Source organism: Bidens hawaiensis, unplaced genomic scaffold (assembly GCF_021521415.1).
Source record: "Bidens hawaiensis isolate Kalapana, Puna unplaced genomic scaffold, B.hawaiensis_p1.1 tig00051623_1, whole genome shotgun sequence".
Classification (NCBI taxonomy): domain Eukaryota; kingdom Viridiplantae; phylum Streptophyta; class Magnoliopsida; order Asterales; family Asteraceae; genus Bidens; species Bidens hawaiensis.
The window spans coordinates 20,386-35,611 of record NW_027499276.1 but is presented as its reverse complement, the minus strand read 5'-3'; the positions used below and the strand labels follow the sequence as shown (position 1 = coordinate 35,611).

Genomic DNA, 15,226 nt, shown 5'->3' with positions numbered 1-15,226 from the left:
AGTAAATATACAGAAAAATCACTACGTTTTCTAAAATATAAAAACTATTCACTCACAAAACCTTAAATCACTCTCTATATTATAAAAACATCCCCTCACATAATATGAGGGGTTGGATGAGAAAGCTCTTAGATAGCAGCTGATGTTACCTGGAGGGGTATGTTGTGGAGACAAAGAAGGAGACACGTCAGCAGTAAAATTTGATGCATATGGTGAAGTATGGTGAAGGGGATTTGTTGGGGTGGGGTGCAGACTCATGAAGCCTTTCCCGTATATAAGAACAGTTGGTTTTTCAAAATCCAATATTATCAGGAGCAGCAATTCCACCAAGAACCATGGCACCATCACCAACATCCATTCCACCATAACATAAAGAAAATGAATTACTTATAATCCCTCGGCCCAAACCCATTATTCCATCAGCATGCTGAGTGTAAAGATCACCAGTTTCTCTGTTTTCACTCCCGAAAACCACACGCTGAGGTGGCAGGTCGCATTGGTTGCCAAAAGATATGATCAAAGTGCATGAAGAATAAAGAAGTCCTTGCAACGGTGAAGTCATACCAGCTGATCATGAACTCAAGTCTTTTTGAAGAAATCATCAAAGTGCATGCAGCGGTGTTAGTAGATGATGGGTTAGTGAAGAAAGAAAGAATTTACGGCCAGCAAGATGAGTTGATGGAAAACACTCATGGTGTTAAGACTAGGTTTGATCGTATGTGGATTCCACGTCATGGAGATCTTAGAGGTCGAATCTTAGATGAAGCTCATAAGTCGAGATACTAAATTCATCCGGGAGCTACAACGATGTATCAAGATTTAAAAAGGGACTATTTGTGGCCAGGAATGAAAAACGATGTGGTGGATTATGTTAGTAAGTGCTTAACTTGTTTACAAGTCAAAGCCGAACATCAGAAGCCTTATGAAAAAATGCAACCACTTGAGATACCTGAATGGAAATGGGAACACATCACCATAGATTTCATAACTAAGCTACCTCGTACAGTTAAGCATCATGATACCATATGGGTGATTGTGGACCGTTTGACCAAGCGTGCTCACTTTCTGCTTATACGAGAGGCTATCTCGTCAGAAACGTTAGCAAATTTGTTCATCAAAGAGCTTGTATCTGAGCATGGTGTACCGTTATCGATCGTGTCTGATAGAGATACACGGTTTACTTCGAGATTTTGGAAGAAGTTCCATGAAGCTATGGGAACGAGATTGAACATCAGTACGGCGTATCATCCTCAAACTGATGGACAGTCCGAGAGGACGATCCAAACCCATGAGGATATGCTATGTGCTTGCGTTCTAGACTTTGGAGGAAGTTGGGATGATCATCTGCATCTGGAAGAGTTCTACTATAACAATAGCTACCATTCAAGCATTTGTATGCCGCCGTTTGAAATGCTTTACGGTAGACGATGTAGAACCCCGGTTTGTTGGGGAGAGATTGGTTAGAAAGAAATGGGAAGCCTAGAAATTTTTCAAGAGACATCTTCAAAGTTCGACCAGATTAAGGCAAGAATGAAATCTGCTCAAGACAGACAGAAGTCGTATGCTGATAAGCGGCGACGACCGATGGAGTTTAACATTGGTGACAACGTGATGCTCAAGGTCTCGCCTTGGAAAGGGATTATCCGTTTTAGGAAAAGAGGAAAGTTGAGTCCAAGGTACATTCGATCGTTTAAGGCTATAGAGCGCGTGGGTGAAGTGGCTTATAGGCTGTATTACCCGATGAGCTAGAAGGAATTCATTCAAACTTCCATGTTTCTCATCTGAGAAAATGTCTAGCTGATGACACGTCTCATGTGCCATTGATGGACATTGAGGTTGATGAACAGCTGAACTACATTGAACAACCAATCAAGATAGTTGACCGCAAGGAGAAACAACTTTGTCATAAAGTAATTCCCTTAGTGAAGGTGATATGGAATCATCGTAAGGGATCGGATGCTACTGGGAAGTTGAGGAAGAAATGCGCAAGTTTTACCCAACATTATTTAAGTAAGAGTTAAGTTTCGGGGATGAAACCTCTTTAAGGAGGGAAGACTTGTAACATCCCAAAAATTTCAAATAATAACGCTTATTATATTATTTATTACGATGGAAAAGTTACTTGAGTTGATAAATAAATAATAAAATAAGAAAGAAAAAAGATAGTAGGCTAATTAGATGGAAATGAATTATGGACTAAAAAGGAATTATGGGCCTTAGGTCCATGGGCTTACGGGAGTATAAATAACCCTTAAACCCTAAATCTTTCTATTTTCATCCATCTTATCCATAATATTCCCTACACACCATAAACCACACACACACTCTCATACCTACGGCCGCAAGAGAGAAAACAAGATCCGAGACCGAAACCAAGATAAATATTGATAGATCTTGGATATTTAAGCAAGATACAAGATTGTAGTTCATAACCAAGCAAAACCGTATCTTTAAAACTAGTAAAGGTATGTTCTTGATCTTTAAAGCTTATGTTTTTATGAACGATTTGCCCTAAAACTTAACCCTAGAGTAGACCGGGTTTAGATGGATCATAAAAATACAAACTTGATGTTCGTAATGAACTTAACGAACTCATGGGTATATACGGTTCATAAAGGGAACCCTAGATCTAGCCTATAACGTTTTAAATCGATAAAGGTTTAAACTTTATACCTAAATTGATTAGATCTTGATGATGTGCTAATATTGGGTGTAAAACGGTTAGGAACATAGCAAAAAGGTGGCTAAAAGTCATGGTAAGGGCCATTAACGGTTAACTAAGCTAGGAAACAAATGAAAAATATGAACTGAAGCATCAGACATGGATTCTCGGTTACATGGGGTTCTCTGTCATGAGTTCTTGGCCATTGAGTTCTCGGTGACCTGAGTTCTCGGTCAAGAAAATAGTTCTCGGTCAAAAAGAGAATTCTCGGTCAACATGAGTATTCGGTCAACATGGGTTCTCGGTCCCAAGGGTTCTCTGCCTTGAGTTCTCGGCCACTCAGTTTTCTGTTTGGTTTGGGCCTGAATCCAGTTAGGCCCAGATGCTTTAATGGACAATGGGACTGACTTAACTAAGTCCGCAAATGTTAAGCCCATAAGTTAAAACAAGACTAGCCCATAATCATGAACTCAACCAACAAGCCCAACTTAGAAAATACGTGATACCAACTTAATTAATTATACGGTTAATTAACAAATATATATATTTAACAGTTAGCCGGGCTCAGTAAAATAAGGGAATAACGATTAACGGCGAGCGTAACAGGATCCAGGTGAGTTTCTAGCCCCATTTATGTGTTATGTTTTCGGGGCTATGTGCATACTCGATGTGTTTGTTAATACATTTATCCTAAGTGATAAGTGTATGCCTTATGTGATTATGTGAAAGTTAGGAATGATTGTTTGTCAATACGTGAACGATCTTCGGATATTGCACGTGTGGTCAAGTTTTAATGCTATGTATAATGAACGTATGATATGTATGTATATATGTTTGAATGTAAAATGATGTATGGTTGTATGGTAACGAAGAGGGAACCGAACCCTACTAATATTCGAGGAAAGAGGGAACCGAGCCCTAATAGTACTCGAGGCAAAAGGGAACCGGACCCTAATAATACTCGAGGTAAAAGGGAACCGAACCCTAATAATATTCAATGCAAGAGGGAACCGGGCCCTAATAATACTCGAGGAATGTAGGGCGTAATGCTCTTTATAACGTAAGAAATGAAGGTAAGTAAGTATAAGATAAAAGTATGAAAGTATGTAAGTATGAATGTATTATATGTTGTATGATTAACTAGAACTCACTCTGCATATCTGACTTTTAGTATGCACGCAAGTGAGTAGGATGAAGCAGTTCGCTTGAGGGGAACACGTGGCATTGAATAAGAGACTGGCATCGGAAGACTCAAGACGTTTTATGTTTAATTACTTAGTTTTTGAAAGACAAAACGTTTGTTTAAGACAAGTTATGAATTGATATGTAATGTTTTATGAAAGTTTTTTTATTCCGCGAATGTTTTTATTAACTCTGATGATTAGAACTATGTTGATAAGTAAATCTGACGTCCAAATGTGAGGCACCGGTAACGGGGCCTTACATCGTCCATCACTTGGTTTGCACCTATCTTTCTTTTGTTTGTTTTCCCATCCTTTGTATCACTTTTAACAATGTGATAATACCAATCTATCAGATCGAGATATTTCACATAGGCCATCTTCAAAGTCTCCCCATCCCCAAACTCATATCCCAACCGAATAGCCATAAGATCCCATTTATGTTCTTCACACACGTGATCATAACCACCTTCAACATTTACAAGAATATATAGATTTAATAGGTCAATCTTCTTACCGTTTGCCAATATCGGTAAACATTCTTCGGGCTTTTCAATCTCCAATATTCCTTCACGAACCAACTTACCAATCTATCGAATTCCTCTTGAAATACTTCTTCATCTTAATGAGTCTCTCATGTATCTTCACCAACTCTAGAAAGTCTATTATACTGTCCCGCGAGATATCTTCATCAAACTCTTCAATAGATAAATCTGGATCGTTCGAGGCATATTTCCAAACTTCGTCTAAGGATATGATGTGCAATATGAGGTTTCCCTTTGATGGCCTCCAAATACCTTAACAAGGCCTTCTTTGCCTTTACAAAATAAATCCGTTCCTTTTTTACGGATTCATCTTCCGGTTCTATCTTAACTTATTTTGCATGAACCGAACCAAGTTCCTTCATAATTTTATCGAACTTTCGGTTATATGTTTTGGTTACAAATTCATTACTTGAATCAATCTCCTTTTCATTATTAACCCAACACATATAATCCCTTTCTAATTCAGATTCGTTTCTACTACCGAAAGAATCTACCACCATGTTATTCCCCCGGACATCCTTCTCAAGATACACCGATCATCAAGAATCACCGTCTCTATTCCTTGAGACACCAACTGATTCATACTTAAGATGTTCCTATCTGTTTCCAGGTTATAACTCACACATGGGATTTTCTTTAACCTTCCATCAACCAATACGTTTACTTCCCCAAGACCATGAGAAAACACAAACTTGCCTGATTTCTCTTGATCTTGAATTCCAAAAATGCGTTTAAACTTTATAAACAAATCTTTATTGCCGGTAGTATGATTTTTTGCATGAGGATCGACATACCAAATTTCATTCAGATTTTTACCATCCGTTCCAATAACGGAAAAATTAATCCCGGGTGGTACTACACTATCAACTACGTACTTACATGGGGAGAAAGCAACGATATGACCGGTTTCTTGGCAATGAAGACACGTTGCTCTGGTTTTCTCGGTCTTCCCACTGATCGTTTATGACTATTTTCTACCCTCCACGATTGAACTCGAACATATTTCTTTCCCAACCCCAGCATTCCCGTGACTGGTCTCTTCGCTTTAAACCCTAATGACTTGACTTCTGCGGCATACGCAACACCCTTGCCTTTCTTCACGTCCTCTGCCCATGTCATGCCCGGTTTAGCACCGAAAGAACCCACAACTGAATCCATACTTAACGGTTGAACACCCAACGGCCTCTTGCCACCACTTGGCCCTGCCGTCTTGTCACCCTTACCGGAATTCTCAGCCTTGTTGGAAACTTCACGATCAGAGAGCCAATTGGCTCTGATACCACTGTTGGACCCGTCGATCTTTTATGGCCTCTGATTAAACTTCGAGTTTGTGGACACCATAATCAATCACCAATTGTAAGAAGTATATTTAAACAAGATATTGAACAAACAAAAACTTTGATTGATTATAAACAACGTGTGTTAATGTGATACAAAACTTCCTGAATGTTCTCCTATGTATACTAACTAACAGACGTGATGTTTCACATAACGGTTATTAGATAACCGTTTGTAACTCCCATCCCTAGATACATGCATCTAATGGATAATATTATTTGTTGGTATGCAGCCCAAACAAATATTAAACCAAACCTAATTCTGGACCAACTAAAACTTCCCTAACGGGCCTAACCAGTTCTGCCCAAAACGGGCCCAGACACAAAAACAAAAAAAAACAAACGTACTGACTCGTCACATAAACGAAAGACATTAAACATCAGCAAACCCAAATGAATTAAGGATTACAATCATCAGCTATCCGAGAAATAATATTCTGGCTCCAGCTATAAATTATAATGAATAAAAATCCATAATATAATTGTGGGAAAAATCGAAACCAGTGAATGTATATGATCAAGAACTCACTGATGCAGTTGCATTAGACATAAAGTCAGTAGAGTTTGGTGGAGTAATTGACTGTCTTGTAACATAATCATTTCTTTCAGATGTATAATTCAGTAAGTGAACCTGAAAAAAAGTTTACAATTACCATTTACCAAATGTCCCCTAAGAAGATAAAAGGTTAATACTACCTATGAAGTGTTAACATGCAACTCCTTAGCAATTAGTGAAGTAAGCTATGTGATTTGGGAATTTACATTTGTGTTATTAAGAGAGAATGACATGTAAAATGTAATGCTTTTAATTTATGTTTCTCCTGCAAAAAAATAAATAAATAATAAGAATGACAGCAACAATTATAGCATACTTAGAGCATTCCCATCCAACCATTTATCTCTAAATCCAAAATTACATTAAAACACACTACATTTTCTCTTTCCTTTTCAATTAAATAATACTTTTTTATACATTTATCATTACTATTTCTCTTTTCTGCACTCACAACCACTTTCAAATATATTAAAATTATAGGGGGTGAACAGTAGCTTTTCAAATATATAGAAAAATCACTACGTTTTCTAAAATATAAAAACTATTCACTCACAAAACCTTAAATCACTCTCTATATTATAAAAACATCCCCTCACATAATATGTGGGGTTGGATGAGAAAGCTCTTAGATAGCAGCTGATGTTACCTGGAGGGGTATGTTGTGGAGACAAAGAAGGAGACATGTCAGCAGTAGAATTTGATGCATATGGTGAAGTATGGTAAAGGTGATTTGTTGGGGGTGGGGTGCAGACTCATGAAGCCTTTCCCGTATATAAGAACAGTTGGTTTTCCAAAATCCAATATTATCAGGAGCAGCAATTCCACCAAGAACCATGGCACCATCACCAACATCCATTCCACCATAACATAAAGAAAATGAATTACTTATAACTCCTCGGCCCAAACCCATTATTCCACCAGCATGCTGAGTGTAAAGATCACCAGTTTCTCTGTTTTCACACCCGAAAACCACACGCTGAGGTGGCAGGTCGCATTGGTTGCCAAAAGATATGATGTCTTCACCAAGAACGCCACCGCTGAAACTCATTTCTGCATACTGTCGTTCATAAATGCATTGATCCCCGTTGTTGTTACAGGAGCAATCAACATTGCATTTTACAGGGTTGTAGGTGCTGGATGAGTCCAGATCAAACTTTGGATCATGGTGAATCAATAATAACAGTTGAATGTCATGCTACGGAAATGTAATCAGTTACCGGTTAAGTGTCTCTATCATATCACCATAAAACATTTTATACTTTCGAAATTGACACTGAAAACCTAAGCTAATGCATGCTTAACATCCACACGATTAGTCGCCGATAAGTCGTTACCAATCCGATTTTACTTAATTGGACCAACTAATCGGTAGTCGGTCAAAATCCGCCCAAATTGCTACAAAACAGTCAAATTTTGGTCAAACATATTTTAGGTATTTGAAAAATTATACTTATTATCCAATCCGATTAATAAGCTTGAAACTTTATATATATAATTCCAATTGAATCCCTATTAATCACAGGCCACTAGCGCTTAACAAGTTGAACAAGACTGAATATAAAGCAAATGATTTGTAATACTAATTAATACGTTATGGTTGCCACAATGTTGATATGTAGCATCTATATGTAACAGTATTCCAGGTGTCAACAATAAGTGGAAATCTCTGAGGCGGCGATCCAAGATATAAATGTGATCACCGGAGATAGGTTTGACAATTGAATGTGTCTCTAAGATTTTACGTTTTAGAGGGAGATAGAGAAGAGTAGGTATGGGTCTGACGGATATGGTGAAGCTAGTTCTCGACACTGTGAATTTCTTGTTTACATCAGTCCAACGAGAAACGAATTCATCCCTTTTTCTTGGTCAGTGTTATTAGGCCACAACACTTAGGTTTTGTGTCTCCTCATCACCCAACCTAAATTGAATGTATAAATATATGTCTAAAGCTGCAAACATCCTCAAGTTGTTGGCTGCCATGGATGCAAATGCCACCTCAACCTCAGCAGCTTGCATACAAGCTTGTTACGTTCACTTGCCACTAATTGAGCAATTCTTATTTCAGGACCACAAGTGGCCCATGCTTATGTTGGCATAATTCTTGAAACCAAGTTTTTATACGTTGAATACATTTTAAAATTTTGGTGCTTTTTGTAAATCAAGGCGTAAGCATATGCTCTTTCACGGGTTGGGTTGCTATGCTTTTCAAGCTATTAGAAAACTTGAGCTGGAAGGAAGCCTTCCTGAACAGGTTGGCATGTACAAACAAGACCTATATGTTTCTACCCGTGTTTCTTGAATTTATTATGTTACTTAAAATGTCAGTGTCTTTAAACGGTCAAGTAGAGTACTCAAACTGCTAAGAAAGAAAGCAAAAAACTCCACCCTTGAGACAACAGAATCATTTAACTTACGACTTCATACACTAGTCAACTGAATTCTATCCGATAGTCAAACACTCCACATGATAATTAAAGTTTTGCAACCAAGTTTAACATAAACAAACCAATATAAAAAAAAGGACTGCTGATGATAACATTACGAAAAGCTGTTGAAGCAAAGTTGCCCCTTCCAAGAGAAAGCTTTCTGCATTTCACATCATTAAACAAATAGAATCATATTAGTAAAAAGCATGATTAAACTTCTCAACTAAAGCGAAAACATAGGTTCAATTTTTCTTATTATTTTTTGTTTACCATTAATAATTAAGACAAAAGGAACGTAATATATGTGTGTATATTAAAAGAATCGAAAGCAACTACACTGGGTAATAATTCTGCATATTGTTATGGGCCAAATTCTGCACAGATTTGGGTTAAAATGCTTCTGCACACTTTGGGGTAAATAAAAAAAACAGCACAGATTTTGGTCAAAACACTGCAATCAAGATGTGATGTGTTAGTTTGGTGTTTCATATATATTGATTCTTATTTTAATCAATCATCCATATACAGCATGGTTAGTAATGAAAACATGTATTTGCAAACACAAAACAATGTTTTTTTCAGTTCATGTCTTGTTTTCGTTGTCACTTGCATACAAACAACTTCCAAACAACAAAACCTAGGAAGCCGAGCCATAAAGACTAGACGTACACCATACACATAGTCAGTCAGTCACATTCACATGCACAGGAGATAAGGGAACAGAACATACTTGGGAAATGATTCTTAGTTTTTTGGTTTTTTGGGTTCCGGCTCCATAGGCAGTGTAACATCCTCTTGGTATCTTGTTTTTCATCGCCACCTAACATTTATTATTTACAAAGAAAATTACTGAATCTTGTAATTATTATTACTATCCAAAGATATCATTTGGCTTGAAGGATAATAATAATAATAATAATAATAATAATAATAATAATAATAATAACGGGACAACCTCTTGTTTGGCGTTTGACAGTAACCGGAGGAGGCGGTGTAACATCTTCTTTGGTATCATGTTTTTTATCGTCATCTAACATTTATTATTCACATGTCAATAATGATCGAATCATATATATGGGTTGAATGATAATTATAACTTACAGAATTTGCAAAGATTAGCTCGACGCTCAAGCTCCTCATCGTCGTCATCGTCACTACTACTAAAGTAACTCTCGGGTATAAAGAACTCGCTTCTCAACTCCTCATCAGTCATGGCACTAAATGGGGTGAGCCCCATCCAAAAAGGAGGTATTGGAAGTGAAGAATTATTTTTCTCTATTTTACGGAGAGTTTGTTGAAATATTATGAATCTCCTTGGCTTCTCATCATCGGTATACGTTTTGTTGTTTTTTAATCCAGTCCTCAAAAACCAACATGTCATCGGCGTCGGATGCAGACATTGTGACAATCAATCGCCCCTGTATTTATAAAATATCAAAAAAATCATGGGTTTAGAAACCTGGAGGAAATTTATTTATATGATGACAACTATGATTTAGGCCACAAAAATACATACAGATAACAATAATTAGCATGTAAATTATAAAAAATTTGTTGATTTATAATACGAGACAAAACCCCCCAAATTGAAACTAAAACAAACAAGAATCAAAGCATATATAATACATATGTAACCTAATAATCCTAATTGGTTGCCAAGACAACCAACCTAAGCTAAGACGTGTGCATCAAAAATCATATCTTAATTCAAATAAGAATGATAGCGTACGAACCCTAATCGTTAGATTATGTGTGTGTGTGTGTGTGTTTGTGTGCGTGTATATATATATATACACGTACGGGTCCATACTAGGGTTGCAGTAAAGAAATCGATTAGAAGTGAAACGATTAACAGGAATCGATTGGCGATTTGAAAATTAGGGTTGCAAACGAAAAATTGAAACACACAGCGATTAACGAAAGATAAGATAATAATATCCAATTACACGAAAAAAAGAAATCCGAAACAAAAGCATACATAATAAAAACCATACCTTGCTTTCGTCTCAACGGTGCGAACGGAAACGGAGAAGAATAAGAATGAACCCTAGTACTCAGATTTTGTTATATATACGGATCCATATTATCGGGTCGCTGATCCCTTGGCCCGAAACATTGGGTCCATCCAAAGTTTCAATCAATCAAGCCCTGTATATCACATCGCATAGCAAGCTATCGGTAGGGTCAGGGGAGAGTGGGATGTAGGCAAGTCTTTCCTCTATCCGAGAGAATAGAGAGGCTGCTTCCAGAGAAACCCCCGGCTCATAAAGCTACATACAGGTAATCATAGTAAACATACATCCTACAAGCACAAGACACTTAGCAATACATAGATAACAAACTACAAAAAAGCAAGGAATCTGTAACCTACTAAAAAAAGGGCAGAAGAAACAAAAAAGCAGCATCAAAACAAAAAAATATTCATAAACAACAAGGATCAAGACTAGCCAACTAGACCCTAAATAGAAAGCTAAGCTAACTAGGTGCCTTCCCCTAGAAGTCGCTAACCTTAATCCTACGTCTCCACGAATCTCTATCCTGGACCATGTCCTCAGAGAGGTGCAACTCTGTCAAGTCATGTCTAATTCTCTCATCCCAAGTCAATTTAGGTCTGCCTCTACTCCTCTTTCCTTCCACAATGAAGGCTTCCACTACTCTAACTGGCGTTGTTGTCGGTCTCCTCTTTAAATGCCCAAACCATCTCAATCTCCCTTCCTTTATTTTCTCTGATATGCTAACTATTCATAATCTTTCCCTAAATACCTCATTTCTAATCGTATCTAATCTAGTGTGTCCGCACATCCAAAGTTTATAAACTCAAATTGTTATTAAAAACAAAATCTAAATAGAAAAGTGGGTTTAATAGGTTCATGGGTTTGACCAACTCAACTAATAGGTTGGTATCCGAACGGTTTAATTAAACGGGTTAACACATATCAACGTTAGGCTCGCAACATATTTTCACCTCTTACGAGCTTTCATTTATTTTCTAGTTTTTTTGCTTCCCAAACTACTGGATTCAATTTGTACAATTTCCTTTGTAAACAAACCCTCAAGGCCAGTAATGATTTGTGATGTGTGAAAAGTCATCTACACACAACTTAAGCTTTGAAAACGGATTAACCTAACAAAGTTTTACACAAGCGGTAAGTGTACCGGTCGCGTAGCAGCACAATCTATAAAGTCCGAGTGTCGAACACAAAGACACATGAGGTGGCTCAAATCAGGACGTTTAGCGACATCCAACAAGTATATGAAGTCCATGAAAAATATAAATGGATTTCCCGGAATGTTTGGCAGCATAGATTGCATGACGATGACTAGGTTAAATAATATTAAACTTTATCTTATTTATTTTCTATTTTAATTGTTTTTTATTTGAAATTGATTTTTTTAAATGTATGCATTCTTTTTTTATATAATGTATTATGCTAGTTAAAATAAAATAATTAGTAAGAACATAATGATTGTAAAATGATTATTATTTTGGTTTACTAACCTTCTCCATTACACTTGGTTATTTTTAAGCTGGTTACTTAAAGCCCCAATGTCTATGTGATAACATGGCATCACTTTTGTATTAACTAACTTTCAGTATCATAACACATAGTCTAACTAACTTCCACCATAACGCATAGTATAATAGCTACTTTTTGTCTTCCAATTTCTTTTGCTAAAGTTATGATTAATATATGGCGTGCAAAAATTCTATAATCTTTCCTAGCTCTCATATCACCCTTTCCTGCGTACGCTCTTTTTCTATTCCCTCTGATCTGCCAGACAATTCACCTAATCACCATCATTGCAGCAAAATTAACCACCCATCATCATCATCCTTCATGCAAATTGTGAGTCAATGAATCTTGCTTCCTCAACCCTATAAAATCTGATCCAATTGCACATTTTTTACAGTTTCAATTTTTGGAAATCTTTAATAACTTATTCTAGTTTATTAAATAAGTTAAATCTGTTGAAAGTTAAACACACATAATTAAAATATATTTAAACTGAAAAAGTAAAATTTTGTTATGAAAACTATACACAATTAAAACAATTTAAATTATCATTAAGGTACAAATATAATAATATTAAAAAGATAAAATCAATATTCACACCAAAATAAATTTATAACATATAAGCTTGGTTAAAAAATTTGTAATGCCAGTTACCTTAGACATAATATTTAAAACATAAAATAATGACCTAAAGTTCATACCTAATATATTTTGGTGATGATTAAAACATCATTTTTATAGTAACGAATAGTTTATTGTTCTAAAAAAAATTATATATAGAGAGATAATTACAAAAGTTAATGCCAAATCACAAAAATTAAATCAAATCTGTTCTAATTTTACTAATATGACTAATTAATTTAGAAATAATTACAAAAATGAAAATCAAATCGGTTAATTTGAAAACTTCAAAAAATTATGGAAAGATTTTGAAATGAATTTAAAATTATAGAGAGTATTAAAACTTTGTTGAAAGTTTGGTCAAATTCCGAATTTAAAAGGAGTTTAAATATGTTAATTAAATTTTGGAGTTGAATTTATTAATAAATACAAATCAGATCATTTTATAAATTATGAAAATACGATTGTTAATAATACAATCAAAGTTTAAATGTATAAAACTTATTTTTGTAAAGTTATTATTACTCAATAATTTTTTCTAAAGTTAAATATTAATATAAAAGAAATTACCATAATTAAAAATGGTAGCAATAAAAGTAATATAAATATGTAAATGCTATTTAATAATGGGATAATTAAACTATATAAATTACAATATATATGTAAATGTAATTTAAATTTAAAAACTTTTTTTAGAAATGGTCGGAAAACTTATTACGTTGGAAAGTTAATTAAGTTGTTAATTCGTTATTTAAACAAATAATGATACTCAAACTCAATAAATTGTATTAATGTGATACTTATTGATAATAACCATGGTATAAAGTAGAATATTAATGTTGATATTATGAAAATTTTGATATTTAATTTATAACCAGAAAAATTGAATGTCTTATCGAAAAAACAATATAATGATAATAACCATGGTATCTCAGATTTAGATTTAGAAGGTAAACTGAAATATTCCGTAAATCAATCGGGTAAATAACCTGATATAATAAAGTTTTGTTATAACATTGATATTATAGAAGCTATAATTATAACTTATAACTGAATAATTTAAACGTGTCTTACTGGAAAAACGAAATAATGATATTATCCATGGATGAAGCTGATTTTTATTTAGAACCTAGAAGAACAACATGTAAAACAAAAAAACAGGAAAAATATAAAACTTCAAATAAATATAAAACAACCATTGTTATAGGTATAACACATAACCGGAAAAACTTACCGGAAAAACGTGAATACGTCCACATATCAGCTTCATCGCCGTTTTTGATTTACAACCTAAACTGATTTTAATAAAATCAGTCAACAATGAAAATAAAGATAAAAAAGTTAGAGGAAACAATAACCGGAAGAAAATATAATGTTGCCGGAAATACATATATCAACAATCGGAAGTTTTATAAAATATAAACTTACCGGAAAACGATTAATACAAATCTAGATTTAGATTAGCCGGAATATATGAGAGGGTGAAAGGAGATCCGGCTAATAGGGTAAGAGAGAAAAATATATTTATGGTAAAAAATTATGAATTGTTAAGGTTTAAATATATGGTGATTGTATCAAGAGGTGACATGGCATAATAGATGGACAATTTGTAAATGGAAACTTGATGACTTGGTTGCATAGGTGGACAAACTTAGTTGAGTGACATGTGGACCATATGTTTTGCTTTAATAATATTGTTAGATATATATAGTTCTGGAAAGTTAGAAGCTTTGATTTCAAAAGCATTCATTTATATACACCATTCTTTTAAGGCAATTGTTAAAAACGACAACACCGGTAATAACCCGACATTGTCAACTTTTGTAAACTTGAGTCAAGACATGGTTGTTTTAAATAATAACTAGTTGTAGTACCCCGCGCGTTGCTGCGGGTGAAGCTAACTTTAAATTAACCTTGTCACGACATTAGTAGCTAAGCTCTTAGCATGCGCATGCTCCTTTTTTTTATAGGGAGTGAGTCATTCGCCCGCTCCACAAAGCCTAGCTTTTCAGTTCATACCCCTATCTGGTTTGCGTTAATATCAGTCTGCCTCCTTTCTCTTGATGGAATATATCAATACCCGAGCTCCCGCTTTCCTTGTGTTCTTCATCGGCGCTCACAGGATATATCACTCACCCGGCTCCTAAGGAAAGGAGTCTTCCGTGTTTGAATCTTTACACGAATGAATCACATATGTTGGTTGAGAGTTGCTCGGAAACTCATTGATAATGATAATGATATGATGCTGCCAGGTTCATGGAGGCTACCAATTTTTAACTTTTTTTTCGAGCAAGCCTCTCTCTCATTCCACTCATCCAGCTCTCTTCACGAACTCGTACAACCTATGGCAGAACATATAATAGAAGCAAACAATCAACACAAA

At 35.3% G+C, this 15,226-nt stretch overlaps 1 protein-coding gene across 1 annotated transcript; it reads right to left on the bottom strand.

The window, feature by feature from the left end:
- Positions 1–8,682: 8,682 nt before the first annotated feature.
- Positions 8,683–10,119, bottom strand: LOC143599225 (uncharacterized). The gene is made up of 4 exons (XM_077077224.1): positions 9,809–10,119; positions 9,663–9,737; positions 9,438–9,527; positions 8,683–8,867 (listed from the first exon to the last, which is right to left on the bottom strand). Exons 1-4 carry the CDS (start codon positions 10,086–10,088, stop codon positions 8,773–8,775), a joined length of 540 nt encoding a protein of 179 aa, XP_076933339.1. The 5' UTR covers positions 10,089–10,119; the 3' UTR covers positions 8,683–8,772.
- Between the last annotated feature and the right edge of the window lie 5,107 nt (positions 10,120–15,226).

Coding starts and splice junctions, on each gene's coding strand:
- LOC143599225 (XM_077077224.1), bottom strand. CDS start 10,088: ATGACATGTTGGTTTTTGAGGACTGGATTAAAAAACAACAAAACGTAT. Junction 9,738..9,808: donor AGCTAATCTTTGCAAATTCT/GTAAGTTATAAT, acceptor AATAAATGTTAG/ATGACGATAAAAAACATGAT. Junction 8,868..9,437: donor AACTAAGAATCATTTCCCAA/GTATGTTCTGTT, acceptor TGTGAAATGCAG/AAAGCTTTCTCTTGGAAGGG.